The sequence below is a fragment of the Medicago truncatula genome, chromosome 2 (genome assembly GCF_003473485.1).
Source record: "Medicago truncatula cultivar Jemalong A17 chromosome 2, MtrunA17r5.0-ANR, whole genome shotgun sequence".
Lineage (NCBI taxonomy): Eukaryota > Viridiplantae > Streptophyta > Magnoliopsida > Fabales > Fabaceae > Medicago > Medicago truncatula.
In genome coordinates this window covers 5,375,327-5,394,863 of record NC_053043.1, presented here as the reverse complement: position 1 = coordinate 5,394,863, position 19,537 = coordinate 5,375,327, and the positions used below count along the sequence as shown (strand labels likewise).

Sequence of the window (19,537 nt, the reverse complement as noted above, 5' to 3'; positions counted from 1 at the left end):
AACTTCGGCAGTTAACTGCAGAAGGGCATTTTGGTATTTTACTCGTGTGGCACAGCCATACTATATGTGGGAACAACAATTCTCCAAAAATGAAAGGGTAAAAACTAAAGAGTATTGCTGTTCCCACATGTTGTTTGGCTGTGCCACACGAGTAAAATACCAAAATACCCTTCGGCAGTTTGCTACCGAGGTTTTTAGGAAACCGGCGGTAGTTAACTGCCGAGGAAAACCTCGGTAGTTAACTGCCGAGGAAATTTGATTATGCAGACAGCAGGTTCTGCATAATTCTAAGTATTTCCAAGCCATTTTTTCGGCCAGTTTTTACCTGTAATTAAACCAGAGCATTCCAAAGGTAATATAATTCATATGTATGATTGAAACTCGGACATAATGAAGATAAATACAATATCTTTTACAATTGTTAATAATTAAATTAAACCGACATTTGGTTAAAATTAAACAGACGTTTGAAATTCATCAAAACATTACAAAGTGTCCATAATTAAACTACTCATTACACATCATTAAATTAAATCCCTACTTACATTCAATGCAATTACATATGGAACGAACATACATATATAATATATTGTCTTCCACCATATTCCGAAACATAAATCCGACGTCGCCGTCGTCGCGAATAAGCAAAGGCATATAGCTTGCCGTTTTCCATGCGTATTCATCTCTATCTTCTCCTAGGTCTATGCATGGCATTTGACCAAACAAGTGACGTGTATATTGATTTTCACCAAGATGCTCAAAATAAGTGTTAAGTTGTGCTTTCAAATTGTCAAGAGAGTCCGTCGGCGTTATCATAACCTTAACCGTCTTTTTAAACGCGGAGTACCTAACCCGCCCTTCAATTTGTGCAACCTTAGACATGTCTCACTTGAAATTTTTTGTAACAAAATAATCATATATTAGAACAAAATTAAATGGAATGTAATAACGAATAAATGAAATGCGGAAAACATTAAAAAGCTATAAATTAGTATTGCATTATTTTCTCCACATAAAAATCATATTATCATATATATATATATATATATATATATATATATATATATATCAATATAAATTACATAATGTTAGTTATATATTGGCCACCAAAAAATTGGCGTTACAATTTCGACCCAAAAAAATACATCGGTGTAATTTCTACCAAAAAAAAAGAACTAACACCGACAAAAAAATCACTCATTAAAGACCAAGTGATTGGAGAAGATCAAGTGACATAGAATCTTCCTCATCTTCCGCAATAACTTCAAATTGTTGCTTTGGTTTTTCGGGAGTGTCCAACAAAATAGGCGCCGCTTTGTTTGACTCCTTTTGTGGTTTGCACGGTTTGTTTCCACTTTCAATAGCCATGAGCTTTCGGAACAAGTCATGTCGATCCAAATACTCATCTTCCCAAGTCACCGCATCTTCTTTCTTGTGATTGTGCCACTCCGTAGATGATGGAGGTAGTGGACAACCATTCTTCAAGGAAATAAGCACAAAATGATTTGGAATTGCCCCAAGGCACAAGATGGGAGTTTTTTGATTACCCGGCGGTGGTGGCCCTCTTAGTGGGAAAAACGATTCCGATTTTCCAACTTCAAGATTTGTCAACACAACCACACACATTTTGTAATAATTAGCAACAATGCGTCCCATGTTCGGAAATGTCAACCACTTATCAACAAGATGTGCACAAGTTTTTGTATTTGCGGGAGGATGTAATCCGTTTAAAATGTAGTTATAACGATCCTCACCCGCAAATACTTCAACATAATCATCTCTATGATCCATCAACTCTTGGATAAGATGTGTACGGATCATGAGATGATTTTTTTCGGTCAAGCCCATGAACTCCGCTATAGCCCGGAATCCGCAATGTCCATCGCCGATAACATCCACCACTTTTTCAATAAATGGAAGCATGAAGCGTGGCATATAATCAATAGGACGCATAACCGGGATAACTTTAGGCTTTGGATACCGAGTAGGTGGTGGAAGTGGGGAAAGTGATGTTTTACCAAGACGAGCACCTTTTTTCCTTTTATATGATGATGTAGTTGGTGATGGTGACGGTTGGCTATCCGGATTTTGGGAATCAACAACCTCCCAAGAAGAAGGGATCCGACTAGTCGATGTAATTTTTCCTTTAGACCTCGCAATGTCGACTTTTTTCTTTGCTCCCTTGGTTGGTACTTTTCGTGGTGGTGGAGACATCAAGGTGGTTTCAGGAAATGCCAATTGCCGCAAACCCTCTTTGACCTCAAGCTTCATTTGGAAAGGGAGTTTCTTTAGACGCTCTACAATAGCCTTCAACTCAACCTCGACACAAAAAGCATCTTCATTACTTTGTTCACCCATAGATAACCGAAGCCAATGGTGGTATATCTCATCCAATAAAATTGGCTTCTCTTGAAGGAGTTTTGTAGCAATTTCACATGCACATGGTAGTCCATAAGATGTCCTTTGAACACAACCACAAATGTCATTGTCCATGCACAATGTTTCCCTACAACGTTTTTCTTCCAAAGCAATGTTGTCCAAAGCATTTCTAGACATATGACCACCTAACCCCGAGTACAAAGTGACATCTTTGAATCTATGTTCCAACACGCAAACATTTTGACCAAAGGATGTTTGTATAGCGGTCAACTGGAGCAACAACATGTGATGTATTTTCTCCCAACAAGTACCCAAATCACCCACACTATTGTCCAAGTATTTCTTCAACAAAGCATGGGCCGATTCGACCCTGTTTGTGGTCCTGCAACCAAGATGCAACACATGGTCTGTCCATGCCCTCACAATTTTGTCCTTCACTTCATCCAAGGTGGTCATGGCATAATCTACAAAAATTGGGAAATCACTACATGAATCTTTGAACTCCACTAATGCATTTGCATATAATTGTTGATTGGGAGATTCAACCATAGCTTTCCATGCGTTCATTATCTTCTTCACCACATCCCGATTGCTCACCTCTTTCCCATCCTTTTTAAAGCCCAAAGGATATTTACAATTCAAGACACACCTTTGTTTAACATTAGCTTGCACATGAAAAAAACAATTCAATGCATAACTTTCCGGAAAAACATGTGCAACCGCTTTCATCAAAGACATATCCCTATCGGTAACAATCACCTTAGGCATATTCATCTTTGACGAAAGAAGTTTACGCAACATTGTTAAAACCCAAACAAAGTTTTCTTCTTTCTCATGTGTCATAAATCCAAACCCAACCGAATATGTCAAATCGGTTGAAGTCACCCCAACTACCTCAAACATTGGCATCCTATACATGTTGGTCTTGTACGTGGAGTCCATAACCAAAACCGTTGGAAAATTGTTAAACAATTTAATGGATGTTGGATGAGCCCAAAAAATATCTTCAATAGTATTACTTTCAAGTTGTGTTCTTGAGTAATAAGTATAGTTGTGCTCCTCCAACTTCGAGATTAGAAATTGCAACGGCTTCTTGTCACCCCTATTTGCCTTCCATATTTGTTGACGTTCATTGTACACTTGCTTCACATTTGTCATGCAATGTGGTCTCTGGTTCTTCAAGTGTATCAAAATATTTCTTGGAAGCATCTTGCTCTTGGTCAAGTCACGTACGATCTTCTTGTCGTCCTCCTTTAATCTACCGGCAAGAATGTGTCCTTCTAAAGCCGGCTCCATGGGATGGCTGTGAACTCCATTAAGAATGTTCAATCCCCATTCCTTTGTTTGCTTACTTTGATATCCGCTAATCATGAATAAGCAACCGCATTTTCTTGAGCCCGTGTTCGCATGCTTCGGTTTTTTTTTCGGAACTATGTGACTTCCACTCCTTTCACACACTAGCCGGAACATTGGATTGATCAAGCTTGATCTTGTTGAGGCAAAATCCCTAATTAATTTTAAAGATAATAAACTTTAATGATTAAGGATTAAATGGACTTTGATTAATTCCTTGGTATTTAACTTGTGCTCTTGAGTGTTTTCACTAAGACAGGAACAAGGTTTGAATCATACCAAGATGCATAAAATCAAAGGACATTGAATCCATGAACTAATTCTGAAGTTCAGAAAATTAGTTCAGAATGTTGATCAGAACGTTCTGATGAGAGCTCAGAAGGTTGTTCAGAAGCAACTCTGTTCAGAAGCAACTCTGTTCAGAAGCAACCCAGTTCAGAAGGTTGTTCAGAAGCAACTCTGTTCAGAAGCAACTCTGTTCAGAAGCAACCCAGTTCAGAAGGTTGTTCAGAAGCAACTCTGTTCAGAAGCAACTATGTTCAGAAGCAACCCAGTTCAGAAGGTTGTTCAGAAGCAACTCTGTTCAGAAGCAACCCAGTTCAGAAGGTTGTTCAGAAGCAAACAAGTTCAGAAGCAACCTAGTTCAGAAGGTTGTTCAGAAGCAACCAGTTCAGAAGCAACCTAGTTCAGAAGGTTGTTCAGAAGCAACCAAGTTCAGAAGGTTGTTCTTATACAAGCCAAGAATCTCAAGAACTGTGATCAAGGTCATGCAAGGCACATGTGACATGAATATATGTCCAGGAAAGTACATTTGCATGGATCAATCAAGCAATAAAGGCATATACAAGAGTTATGTCAAAGAAGGCATTCAATGTTCATTTAAGACTATGAACATTGATGTACTAGGAATATTTCACAAAGGAATATCATCCTAGATGTTATCATCACTGCTCTTCATTATTGTTTCACTATTAGGATTTGATTACATCAAATGATAGTCTTACAAATCAGCCTAAGTGAAACAGATGGAACATTCTGATAATCAGAATGTTCAAGCTCAGCTCATGCTTACTTTATGAACAGTATAGTAGGTGAAAAGCAAAAAGCAAAAGCAAAGCAAATCTGTCATCTTCAACAAGAGATAGACACGTCTGAGAGTTGGTACTGAACAAGGACAACACAATCTCTCAAAGCATGGGCATGAAGATGCAGAATCCCACTAAATCCTCCTGCACCGGTTCCAAGACAAAATCTGGGAAAGGAACATTCTGATGTATGAAGAAAAGTCCATACATTGGTTATTGTCCAGAAATTCATATGAAAAGCATATGCATAGCCCAGAACTTCATGTGTTCATTCATACATGATGAACCCAGATGAAGAACGTGATGAACCCAGATGAAGATCATCATGAACACAACAACATTCTGATATTCATCAGAGATCAGAATGTTTGCCCAGAATTTCAAGTTAAAGCTTGTGGGACCCAGGACACAGGCATAACACCATTGGACACCCTACAACGGCTATATGAGCCCAAAGACTCTATAAATAGAGGGCTTGGCCTTAGCAAAACTTGCACCATTGCAAAGCATACAAGAAAACAACAAAGATTGTTTGAAGCTCTTGCAAATTGAAATTGATCAATCTCTAAGTCCTTCATCAACTTAGTGCAAATCAATACTCTTGTTATCTGAAGGATAACCTCTTCTTCTTCTTCCACTGTTTGTTTTACAAACATCCAACTTCCACACAAATTGTAACAAAGTCTCATCTAGCTTTTAGAGGTCCTAAAGTGTTAGGTTGAGCAAAGGTTGTAAAAGTCTAAGTGGGTAACTTAGCAAGAAGAAAAGAAACATAGTCTCATCTAGCTTTTAGAGGTCCTAAAGTGTTAGGTTGAGCAAAGGTTGTAAAAGTCTAAGTGGGTAACTTAGCAAGAAGAAAAGAAACAAATCTCATCTAGCTTTAGGGGTACTAAAGTGTTAGTTTGAGATGAGTTTGTAAAAGTCTAAGTGGGTAACTTAGCAAGAAGAAAAGAAACAAATCTCATCTAGCTTTAGGGGTACTAAAGTGTTAGTTTGAGATGAGTTTGTAAAAGTCTAAGTGGTTAACTTAGCAAGAAGGTGCAAGCCTGCTGAGGCTTAGAGAATACAGGATTGTAATTGTTCAGGTGAACGAAGATTGTATGGTGCAGGACTTGAGAGGTTATCTCAAGCATCATAGTGGAAACTCTCACAAGATTGTGAGGAGTGGACTAGCCCACATTGGGTGAACCACTATAATTCTCTGTGTGTTCTTTCTCTCTTCCCTATACTCTTTAATTACAGTATACACAACACACACTTACACATTTACTTTATTAAACTGTTTATGTGTATGAACTTCAGAACGTTCTGAAGTCAGAATATTAACTTAACTATTCCAAGTAAACTACTTGAGAATCACTTTTAAGTTTCAGGTTAATTTTTAAAGGGTCACAATTCAAACCCCCCTTCCTTGTGACTATTTTATCTACTTCAATTGGTATCAGAGCCTGCCTCTATGGGTTGAGCACTTAACAGTGTATGAGGAAAAGATCCAGAAAGAAGTAATGTCAAAACCTGCAAGCCAAAGTGCATATCACATATGCAACAATGTGGGATATTTGAAAAGTAAAATCCCTCTGAAGAAGAAAATGCAAAGATGGCATTCAGAGATGAGTTTGAAGAAGAAGTCAACACATGAGTAAAAGACAGTAGATAAAGTAAAGAGGTAAGAAATCTGATCCTTATCTTTTATATAAAGTGCTTACTATTATCTCATATGACTCATGCATTTTATCTTAAAAGTATGAACTTTTAAAATAATAACTTTTCTTGTATAAAGAAAGAAAATGTGAAACCGCTAATCTTGAATGATATATCTTGAAACCATTCAAAAATTGTAGAACTCTCATTTTAAAATATTTGAGAAACATAAGATTCTCAATGAGCAAAAATTGTAAGATTTAGCAAAGTCTGAATTTTTGAAATAAAATGTTATTTTGAAAAGCGAAGTAATATTTTGAAAAAGGACATAACCAACTTTATAAAGTCTGTTAAGACCTTTCAAAAAGGATGGTTTAGGATTCATAACCTATCACAAACAAAATTGTCATGAAAATATGTTATACCAAACAAAAGTGAGAAGGTAAATAAAAATGATCATTTTGAAAAAGGATTCAACATTTTGAACCTGTATATTGTTTTATGAAAAGAAACTTGAGAAAAATCCTCATTTCAAAAAGACATTTTATCCTAAATTAGATTGGTCTCAAAAGGTTGAGATTGGTAAAACATAATGTTCTTATTACAACAAAGCTGATTATCTTAAATCAGAATGTGGTCATAAGAAATAATCTCTCAAGAAGAGAAACACTAACCTTCAAGGACCCAAAGTAATATGGGTACCAAAAGCTTTGCCAATCTGTGATGCAGAAATATTTGCTTCCAAGATGATATGTGGAGAAAATGTTCAATCACTAGAAGATGAGCAAATGGAATTTGCAACTAGTTTTAGTCTCAACATAGAAGATCTAAACTCAGACTTCAACACTGATGTGTTTCAAGATGCTCAGAAAAACAGCTCAGATTGTGCAAGAAACATCTGAAACTGAAGATCTGAATGTTCATGTGTCTGCAGATCAGAATGTTCAGGAAAATGCTCCTGATGCTGAAGCTACTCAATCCTAAAAGTTGAAAGCTTCAAAGTTCATTCCTTTGTGTTCAAGCAAGGCAGAAATAACTTTGGAAGTGTTTGAGAATGTCATTAATGTTGATCATGTATCATATATCATGTTCTCAACAAAATTGTCTTTCAAATCTCAACTACATGATTCTGCAACATATGATTGAAGAACAAGAAGACTTCTCATATTTTATATGAATTGGCTTTCACACTCACACTCAAGCATTTTAATATGCCTCTGAAAAAATGAAGTGTATGAGAAGGAGTATCAAATCTTTAAACTAAAGAATTTGACAACAATGAGGTTCTCCAACAATGGATCAAGACATCCCTGGAGAAACCTTCCAAAAAGCTTCTGACATTGCTAACAAAGTTGTTCAGAAAGCTGATGAAGTTCAGAATGTTGAAGAACTTCAAAAGGAAGTTGATGTTGCTGAGAATGAAAGTCAGCAAGTTGAAGCAATACCTCAAATATTGAGATTGCAGCCAATAAGGTTCAGGAAGCTGATGCAACTACTGAAACATGAATTCAGAAAAGTTGATGCAGCTACTAAAAGATGGAACTCAAAAAGTTGATGAAGTTCCTACATAACAACTTCAGAAGGTTAATGAAATTGAAAAAGCTTTTAAGAAAATACCTCAGAAAGCTAACAAAGCTGAAAGCTTTTATTAGAGAAGGATCCTTTAAATCTTCTACTGCTGAAACAATTTCAAAATCTGAAGTGATGTTACAAACATCATGAGTAAACTCCAGTTTGATGAACAAGAAATTGTTTTAGAATCTGATATGGGAAATGACCCTCTGTCATTAAAAGATCATGATATGTATGATGTTGCTAAAGTTCTAGCCACACATATGCTTAGTGGAAACACTACCACAAAGGAATCTGATGAAGCTAAGCTAGCTTGAAATCAAGATGGTTTTGAACTGAATGCGGAGGAATTCAGCCCAGACTTCAATGCAAGTGTCTTTGAGGATTCTCAGATGAAAATGATGGAACAATTCCTTCAAATCAAGTTCAGAATGTTCAAGCAAACATTCTTCATGAACAAAGCATTCCATATGTTGATCATATGTCTGCAAATCCTGGAACTTCTGAATATGTTAAAAGACACTTATATCAGAAAGCTGAAAAGACTAAGAAGAAGAGAAAGCTACTGATGATTAAATTGCTTCAGAAGGTTTTTCTTATTGATGCTTGGACTTCTCCATCCAGACGAGAAAGTATTTCAAAGAAAGAGAAACATGCTCTCTTCATTGAATCTCAAAAGTGAGGGATATCATCGCATAAGGTACACATTTATTTGCACTATAATAAATATGATATATGATTGAATGCATCAAATTATGTCATGTCTAATATGTGCATATATCAAATGTTTGAACTTAAATGCAAATAAGTGTTTCATACTTTGTTCATACTCCTTTCATGATGGTATTATACTCATTTACAACTGCACACATCATAATTAATGACTGAAATCATTGCATGATGTCTTATGCTTTAACAAGATATATTAAGGGTGCATTGAAAATGAATTAATGTTCTTATAATTGAACAATGTGTTGTTTCTGTTATGTATAAATTCATGCATAATATTCTCTCATTATTTGCCCCAAAATTCTTTCTTAACTATCATGTTAAATGTTAAATGTGTTACATCATTTTGTAATACTTATCTCTTCACATTTGAAATAAATGACTCTTAAGCATTTCTATCCGAGTTATTGACATGAGATGGAAACTAAATCATCATTGTTGTTAAATAATTCATAGGAAGATTTATGTTTGATCATAAATGTTAAATCATGATTGTTCATTGATATGAAACATAAAAATGTCTTAATTTGTCAAACTTCAGAATAATCTGAAACGTGAAGATTTCACTTAACTTTGATATGGTTTAAGAAAATATCACTCATCAAACATGATTTTAAATGAATCTTATGTTTGAATTTATCATTAGAAGATTTTTTATATACTTGATCTTCATTATGATGTTGTATGTGATCTTGTTATAATCTTCAAAAAATTGCTCTAAGGTCTGCATATTGTGTTCTTACACTTATATTGGCCCAGCTTTGAGCATAAAAGTTTGTTTTAAGCATTGTTGAATAATTATCTTACTTTAATTACAAAAATTGAAGACAAAGATAGAGTTGTAAACTTCAATGGCATGTCAATATGTGCTAGATTTCAAACGTGTGCAAAAGAATCATATTTAACTGCAATTAAAAGGATTTTTAGATATCTAGTAGGTACTACTGATCTTGGCCTTTGGTATAGAAAAGGTTCTAGCTTTGATCTTGTAGCTTATTGGATGCTGATTATGCTGGAGACAAAATTGAGAGGAAGAGTACAAGTGGCTCCTGTCAATTCTTGGAACAAGCATTGACTGGATGGTCTTGCAGAAAGCAAAACACCATTGCACTCTCCACAACTGAAGCTGAGTATGAATCTACTGCAAGTTGTTGCTCTCAGATTTTGTGGATCAGAAATCAGTTGAAAGATTATTCACTAAGGTACACAAATATTCCTATTATGTGTGATAATACTAGTGCTAAATCTTTCTAAAAATCCTATACAACATTCTATGTCTAAACATATTGAAATTAAACATCATTTCATAAGAGACCATGTTCAGAAAATGGATATTGTATTAAGCTTTGTTGATACTGAAAATCAACTAGCTGATATTTTTACAAAACCCCTTGTTGAGGATAGATTCAATTTTCTTAAAGAAATATTGCAAATCATGAAAAATCCCAATAAAGATTGATCATTAATCACTAAGGGCCTTGAACTTACCCCCTTGATGTTATCTGATTCATTTCAGTTAAATCAATCTTAATCTGAACAAATCATCAGAATGTTCATGAGATCAGAATGTTCATCAGAATGTTCTTATTTATCAGAATGTTCAGGATCTGGATTCTGGGTCAGAAATCTCAAACGAAAGATTTTGTGTTGACTTTAACCAAAAATCTCACTATAATCTAAAGCATTTAATGTTTGGTTATAAGAAGATAGGTTTTAGGATTAACCACCATGTAAAACCTTAACCATCAATCAAACCATCCATTCACTTTTCCTCAAACGACTAGTTTCTCTCTCCTGGCCACTACTTTTCAGTTTCATCTTTTCCAATGCAAAAACTGTCAAGTCACTTCCTCTTTCTTCCCTCAACTGAACACGTTTTGGTTCTATAATAACCAACAACTATTTAGATTATTTCCATCACACCCCTTCTTTTCAAACTAACTTTTTTTCTCAAAACAAGTTCATACTCTGTTATTGCGAAAAATGGCACGAACCAAAAATTCTTCACGCGTTCGTTCTCAATCACCACCAACCGCTGCTGATGATCAACCCTCTGATCATTCCCCACTCAACGAAACCCCTCTTCATACCATTCTACAAGATGTAATCATCCCTGCGCATGATACTCCAAAATCATCCCAACCCAAATCTTCTAAAAAGCCAACTAGAAGATCTCAAAGGATGAGAAAAGGATCCTCATCTAAACCAACTACTACTCATGTAGATCTAGTTTCTGATGATGAAAAGAAAGAGAATGAAGAGATGCATGGAGACTCTGATGAAGAAACCATTTCTGAAAAGAGAAATGTTTATGAGAAAGTTGAAGAAGAATCCTCTTGAAAAGGAAAAGGAGTTGCAGAAGAAGGATCAACCTCTGAGAAAACTGAGGAAACTCTCTTTGAAATGGCCAAGGCTGCAAAGATAGTTTACCTAAGAAGGAAGCAAATTGCAAAAGAAGCTTTGCCTCTACCTGAAGAGAAAACCTCCTCTGAAGATGAACAAGAAGTGGAAACAGAGGAAGAGGAATATGTTCCTAGGAAAAGAGGAAAAGGCAATGACATTGTCATACTTGCTTCTACTTTAAAGATTCAAAGTATTGAAAAGATGGCTAACAGACCCATCAGCAGAGCTAAGTACTTTGACTTTGAAAGTCTTAAGACAAAAGGATGGAATATGAAGAAGTTCACAGATCCTCAAGACTGGTCAAGTTTTGTTTCCACTCAATGTCAGACTTTTCCAGACTTGGTAAAGGAATTCTATGTCAACATGACTGTAAAGGAACACAATGAAGAAAAGTTTCTGGAATCCACAGTCAAAGGAGTGAGAATCCAAGTTTCTCAGAACCTTCTTTCAGATATTCTGAAAATCCCAAATGAAGGTAATGAACTGTACAATTCCTGGTTCTCTAGTGTAGGAGTAACACGAGAACAACTCTTTGAAGAGTATATCAAACCAAACCATGATATCAATTCCACAAATCTTGAAGACACACCCAAGATTCTTCACAACATGATCAGGCATACTCTCCTTCCTAGATGTGGAAGCTTTGAGGTTATCACTGATACTGATCTCTGCATCATTTATCACCTCATAACCAAAACAAAGCGGAATCTGTGTTTTGTCATGCTCCAACACATGATGGATCAATGCTACTCCTTCAAACAGAAAGTTGCTGGGTTGCCATATGGGATGCACTTGACACCCATATTTGAAGCTGCTGGAATTTCTCTGGGCAAAGAAAAAGGTCAGGATACCTTTATGAGATTTACAGCCAAAACCATTAGTCAACTTCACATCACAACTTCAAACATGCCTATTCCTCAAAAGACTGGATCAGTTAAGAGACTTGCTGATCAGAAAGTTCAGGAAGTGAGGAAGAAGCAGAAAACTGACAAGCCTGCCAAGAAGGAAATTGGTTCAAGCTCTCAAAATGTTGAGAAAGGAAAGGCTACTCCAGCTCTTGAAGTCTTTGCTCATATTGCTGAACATGCAAGAGAGCTAATTGAAGAAAGCCAATAACAGTTTGAAGCTATGCTGGGTAAGAAAGCTGCTGAGAATGTTGGAGAATCTGATGCTGACCATCAGAATGTTGAAGACTCTTTGAATCAAGGTGTTGAAGCACCCTCTGAAGATGTTAGAGTTGAAGAAAATATTGAGCTACAAGCTCAGAATGTTGTTACAGATACTAGAGAAACTGCAGAAATTCTAGTATCCAACACCTTTGGTAGTGAAAATCAACCAATGGATGTTGAAGAAGAAGTTGTGTTGGAACAAGAAAATGTTGAAGCTCATCCTGACTTTGATCTCAACATTGAAGACACTACAAATGATCTCTATGAAGAGCTTTTTCAAGATGCTCAGGGAGAAAACATTCAGCAAGATGATCAGAATGTTCAAAACAACACTGATCAGAATGTTCTGGAGGATGTAGCTCAGAATGTTCCTACTGCACCTGTTGAGTAGCTGTCAGCAGAATCCTAATCCTTTGGGTTCAGGATCTTTGCCTTCTGAGAAAGTTCAGCTTCTTGCTCAAACTGGTCAGAATGTTCAGAGAGATCAGAATGTTCCATCTGCTCAGAACATGGAACAAGCTCAGTTTGTAAACTTGTCAACATCAACAATGGGGTCTACTGCTGGAATAAGCAAGTATCTGGTGTCTTCCCTGCCAACACCAAGTACCATTCCTTCATTCACACCACCTCCACCACAAACCAAAACAACTCAGAATCTCCCAAACATGTCTTCCTTGTTTGACTCTTTAAACACTTTTGTCACAGCAAACAAAAGAAAAGCTGATGTTTCTGGTGATGCTGCACCTGCCAAGCCTTCTAAGGCTGAGAAAATGGTTGCAAGGGCTCTAAGAGTTGCCACTAAAACTCACAAAATTGTGTGTGCACTTGCTAACTGGACAAGGGATGTTCAGGCTCCTGGTTTAGCAGTGGACAAGCCTGTCTTTGTTGATCCAACAGTTTTTGAATCTGAACCGTCCTCAGATTCTAGGGATTCTACTCCATGAATCATTTCTGGTCCTACTCCCTAACCTTTTTGCAGATGACTAAAGGGGGAGAAGCTTTAGGATTTTATGTCTTTAAGTTCTCTAAGTTTAGGCCCTAAGTAGGCTAGTGATCAATAGTTATTGAAGTCTTATAAAACTTCATTTTTGTTTGATCAAACTTAGTTTATATGCTTTTTTTGTTTTTGAACCATGTTCATCATACAATTAGACTTCATGAATGATATTAATGAATGAATATTGATGTTGGTTCAAATTTGCATATTCTTATTTATGCTATGGATTATAAAAATGAGGGGGAGCTTTTTAAAACTTCTAAAAACTCATAATGGATTATAAAAATGAGGGGGAGCATTAAAATAAAATTTTCAAGCTCTAAAAATTCTTCATTTATAATCAAAATCCATAATCCTAAATCATAAGTTTATCATCTTCAAAAAGGGGGAGATTGTTGAGGCAAAATCCCTAATTAATTTTAAAGATAATAAACTTTAATGATTAAGGATTAAATGGACTTTGATTAATTCCTTGGTATTTAACTTGTGCTCTTGAGTGTTTTCACTAAGACAGGAACAAGGTTTGAATCATACCAAGATGCATAAAATCAAAGGACATTGAATCCATGAACTAATTCTGAAGTTCAGAAAATTAGTTCAGAATGTTGATCAGAACGTTCTGATGAGAGCTCAGAAGGTTGTTCAGAAGCAACTCTGTTCAGAAGCAACTCTGTTCAGAAGCAACCCAGTTCAGAAGGTTGTTCAGAAGCAACTCTGTTCAGAAGCAACTCTGTTCAGAAGCAACCCAGTTCAGAAGGTTGTTCAGAAGCAACTCTGTTCAGAAGCAACTATGTTCAGAAGCAACCCAGTTCAGAAGGTTGTTCAGAAGCAACTCTGTTCAGAAGCAACCCAGTTCAGAAGGTTGTTCAGAAGCAAACAAGTTCAGAAGCAACCTAGTTCAGAAGGTTGTTCAGAAGCAACCAGTTCAGAAGCAACCTAGTTCAGAAGGTTGTTCAGAAGCAACCAGTTCAGAAGCAACCTAGTTCAGAAGGTTGTTCAGAAGCAACCAAGTTCAGAAGGTTGTTCTTATACAAGCCAAGAATCTCAAGAACTGTGATCAAGGTCATGCAAGGCACATGTGACATGAATATATGTCCAGGAAAGTACATTTGCATGGATCAATCAAGCAATAAAGGCATATACAAGAGTTATGTCAAAGAAGGCATTCAATGTTCATTTAAGACTATGAACATTGATGTACTAGGAATATTTCACAAAGGAATATCATCCTAGATGTTATCATCACTGCTCTTCATTATTGTTTCACTATTAGGATTTGATTACATCAAATGATAGTCTTACAAATCAGCCTAAGTGAAACAGATGGAACATTCTGATAATCAGAATGTTCAAGCTCAGCTCATGCTTACTTTATGAACAGTATAGTAGGTGAAAAGCAAAAAGCAAAAGCAAAGCAAATCTGTCATCTTCAACAAGAGATAGACACGTCTGAGAGTTGGTACTGAACAAGGACAACACAATCTCTCAAAGCATGGGCATGAAGATGCAGAATCCCACTAAATCCTCCTGCACCGGTTCCAAGACAAAATCTGGGAAAGGAACATTCTGATGTATGAAGAAAAGTCCATACATTGGTTATTGTCCAGAAATTCATATGAAAAGCATATGCATAGCCCAGAACTTCATGTGTTCATTCATACATGATGAACCCAGATGAAGAACGTGATGAACCCAGATGAAGATCATCATGAACACAACAACATTCTGATATTCATCAGAGATCAGAATGTTTGCCCAGAATTTCAAGTTAAAGCTTGTGGGACCCAGGACACATGGCATAACACCATTGGACACCCTACAACGGCTATATGAGCCCAAAGACTCTATAAATAGAGGGCTTGGCCTTAGCAAAACTTGCACCATTGCAAAGCATACAAGAAAACAACAAAGATTGTTTGAAGCTCTTGCAAATTGAAATTGATCAATCTCTAAGTCCTTCATCAACTTAGTGCAAATCAATACTCTTGTTATCTGAAGGATAACCTCTTCTTCTTCTTCCACTGTTTGTTTTACAAACATCCAACTTCCACACAAATTGTAACAAAGTCTCATCTAGCTTTTAGAGGTCCTAAAGTGTTAGGTTGAGCAAAGGTTGTAAAAGTCTAAGTGGGTAACTTAGCAAGAAGAAAAGAAACATAGTCTCATCTAGCTTTTAGAGGTCCTAAAGTGTTAGGTTGAGCAAAGGTTGTAAAAGTCTAAGTGGGTAACTTAGCAAGAAGAAAAGAAACAAATCTCATCTAGCTTTAGGGGTACTAAAGTGTTAGTTTGAGATGAGTTTGTAAAAGTCTAAGTGGGTAACTTAGCAAGAAGAAAAGAAACAAATCTCATCTAGCTTTAGGGGTACTAAAGTGTTAGTTTGAGATGAGTTTGTAAAAGTCTAAGTGGTTAACTTAGCAAGAAGGTGCAAGCCTGCTGAGGCTTAGAGAATACAGGATTGTAATTGTTCAGGTGAACGAAGATTGTATGGTGCAGGACTTGAGAGGTTATCTCAAGCATCATAGTGGAAACTCTCACAAGATTGTGAGGAGTAGACTAGCCCACATTGGGTGAACCACTATAATTCTCTGTGTGTTCTTTCTCTCTTCCCTATACTCTTTAATTACAGTATACACAACACACACTTACACATTTACTTTATTAAACTGTTTATGTGTATGAACTTCAGAACGTTCTGAAGTCAGAATATTAACTTAACTATTCCAAGTAAACTACTTGAGAATCACTTTTAAGTTTCAGGTTAATTTTTAAAGGGTCACAATTCAAACCCCCCCTTCCTTGTGACTATTTTATCTACTTCAGATCTTTGTGTGACAATGGTAAATCCCGCCTTATTTGCTTGTCGGCGCACCCACTCAAGCAATTCATCTCTATTTTTCGACTTAACGTCGTCTGAAAAAAACTTAGTCGTGTCGACCTCGTGGGGTTGAAGTGGGAGTACACCGGAGCCGCCAACATACTTTGAAGCTTCAACATGGACGGAAGCTTCATCTATGTTTGTTTTCGCTTCAAAATTAGGCGGTTTGACATCTCCGGAATTTTCGACAAAATTTTCTTTTGTCTCTCCCGGAACATCTTTCGCATTCTTTACCATTACTATAATTAAACAACACATAAATATGAATTAACAACTAAGTAATGCATAAACATCAATGCCATAATGAATCAAAACAAAAAAAACAAAAAAAAAACAAAAGAGAAAAAAATTTGAAAATTTGGCAGTGGCTGCCATTTTTTCGTGGTGAAAATTTTCACCAAGAGTTCCTCGGTACCTAGCTACCGAGGTTTTCCTCGGCACTAAACAACCGAAGTTTTCCTCGGCAGTTAACTGCCGAGGATTCCCATGACAGGGTTCTACGTAACTGACGTAGATACCCCTAAAACACCCAAAAAATGACTCAAATAAAACGCACAATACCTGTTTTTTTACGTCAATAGTGTGTTGATACCTCCTATGCTTGATGCTTGAATGATTTTGGATCAAAAATTGATGGCTAAAATATGGTTTTGGTCCCTGCAAATATGCCTCGTTTTGGTTTTAGTCCCTGCAAAATTTTTTTGTTGTTTTTGGTCCCTGCAAATATGTCTCATTTTGGTTTTGGTCCCTGGCTCCACTTTTGCGATAATTTGCACATGTGTCACATGATGACTTAACTATTTATTAGAGAAATAGTCCCTGCAAAATCTTTTGATTTTGCAGGGACCAAAAACAACAAATTTTTTTTGCAGGGACTAAAACCAAAACGAGGCATATTTGCAGGGACCAAAACCATATTTTAGCCAAAATTGATTATAGAAAAAATGGATTTTGGGATTGAAATGAGGTTGGAAATGAAGGTGATGAAAAATAGTGTGTAGGGGGAGCAGGTAGCTGTATCATCGTATGAAACATTTTCCTCGACAGTTAACTACTGAGGAACTGCCGCCGATTTCCTAAAAACCTCGACAGTTAACTGCCGAGAGGATATTTGCGTAAATTACTGGTGTGGCACAGCCCTACTATATGTGGGAACAGCAAAACTCAAAACTAAAAAGCTGGTGAACTGAAAGAGAAATTCTAGAAACAAACCAACAGCAAAATTACTCATTAACGACTCAAAGCATATGCTTCGGGTCCGAACCTACATATGACCGTTACACCAAACCTACATTTAAATTCACCCTCACCTCACAAAAAACCCAAACAACGCAATCTTTCTTTCTTTTTTCTCTTCATTTTTTGATATTCAAGATTTGAAATCGAAATTCAAAAAATGGTTTCAAAGACAAAGAAGAAAGCCTCAACCAAATCAATCAAAGACATTAACCGCCGCCGTTGGCGTCGAAAAACTCCGATAAAGAACGTCGTCGCAGCTTCCTCCGCCGTTCTTTCTTCCATCCACCGCCGCATTTCAAAGCTTCTCACCAAACTGGGACTCACTCGTCTCAGTTCTTCAAATCGGAAACGAAACAGCTACAAAATCCTCAAGAAATCAGCACATTTCAACTTTCAACAACAAGACACCGTTTGCAAAACCCTGCTTTTCGAAGATAGCGTCGAAAATTCTCTTCTTCCACCTTCAATATCAAATCGGAAAACCATTTTTCTTGATTTAGATGAAACTTTGGTTCATTCAAAAACTTCACCACCGCCGGAGAAATTCGATTTTGTTGTCCGGCCGGTGATTGACGGTGAACCGATGGATTTCTACGTGCGGAAGCGACCGGGGATTGACGAACTGTTGGAAGCGTTAGCGTTGAAATATGAGGTGGTGGTTTTTACAGCTGCGTTGAAGGAGTATGCGAGTTTGGTTGTGGACCGGCTGGACCGGAATGGGTTTATTTCGCATCGGCTTTATAGGGATTCGTGTAGGAATGTTGATGGGAAGCTTGTGAAAGATTTGGGTTTTGTGGGAAGAGATTTGAAGAAGGTTGTTATTGTTGATGATAATCCAGTTTCGTTTTCGAATCAACCTGCAAATGCGATTTTGATTAAGCCTTTTGTTGATGATGCTTGTGATCGTGAGCTTTGGAAATTGAGAGGCTTTTTTGATGGGTGTGATTGTTTTGATGATATGAGAGATGCAGTTAAACACTATGCTGCTGAGAAAGAACGTCGCTCGTGTTCAAATATGATCAAAGGCGTGTCTGGTGTGTGACACCGGTGCTTTATAGATTCTTTTGTTTTGTAAGTTCTTGTATGAAAATTGTGAAAGATTGAAGTTGTTGAACATTGAATTGTTCAATTGTTTAGTGATGAAAGATAAAAGTAAAAAAACAGGGGAATGAATGTAATGATGTGGATTAGTGCTGGTTATTATTTTGTTTAGCCTCAATTGTTCTGTTAATTGATTGTATGTTTTACTGGTTAAAGTGAATCGGATAAGATTTTGCATATATAGCAGAAATTGTTTAGAATTTCACTAAATTTGGCTTTGCTTAACATGTGTATGGCAGCTATTAATAGCTTTTTCTGCAAAAATAAGTGTATCAGTCCAGAGTTTACCTTTACTTTGACTAGTAGAGTACTATGAATTTATGAGTAATTTTTTTCTTCTTCAATTTAATTTCTCTACTGAGTTCATGGACATGGATTAAAAACAAGTTGGAGCCATGCTATGTTAGCACTTGCTCTAGATGTGACAACTGACAAGTCATTGAAACCATCTTATCAATGAAATCGTATAAATACCTGTTAAACAACACTAGTACTTCAGTTTATGCATTTTTGTTGATTAATATAAATGTGAAGATCAAAAGACTTAATATATCTGAATTTATTAAATTAACACTACAATAAAGGCCTCACACGATGTAATCACTTTGTGATCACACTTTAGCCAATTTCATTTTCTAGTTTGTTTAATTTCTATCTCTTTCCATGACCTCTATCAAGTTTTATACTCTTAAAACAGGGTGATCGTTTCCAATTACAAGCACGATATAGGAATAAATTAATAATGTTCCCAAAGTCAAAGGATACCTCTAACTTCAATTATTCTAGTCTACCTTGTGAACTATATTAATCAATTAAGCAAGGCACATGAAAAGGGTTGGAGAATTAATTGTCATGATCGTGTCTACCCTAATATATTTCATTTAATATTTTCATTTAATAATATGCTTAAGAAACGCACATAATTTTTTAATCATGTTTGTGTTATATATTATTCCTTCCATACATGAATACATGATACACATACATAACTAAT

General features: G+C 36.3%; 1 protein-coding gene across 1 annotated transcript; it reads left to right on the top strand.

Annotated features, from left to right (window-relative positions):
* The first annotated feature begins 17,493 nt into the window (after window positions 1–17,493).
* Window positions 17,494–18,594, top strand: LOC11440814 (probable C-terminal domain small phosphatase). Its single transcript, XM_003593759.4, has one exon. It carries the CDS (start codon window positions 17,600–17,602, stop codon window positions 18,482–18,484), a length of 885 nt encoding a protein of 294 aa, XP_003593807.1. The 5' UTR covers window positions 17,494–17,599; the 3' UTR covers window positions 18,485–18,594.
* Window positions 18,595–19,537: the final 943 nt, after the last annotated feature.

Coding starts and splice junctions, on each gene's coding strand:
- LOC11440814 (XM_003593759.4), top strand. CDS start 17,600: ATGGTTTCAAAGACAAAGAAGAAAGCCTCAACCAAATCAATCAAAGAC.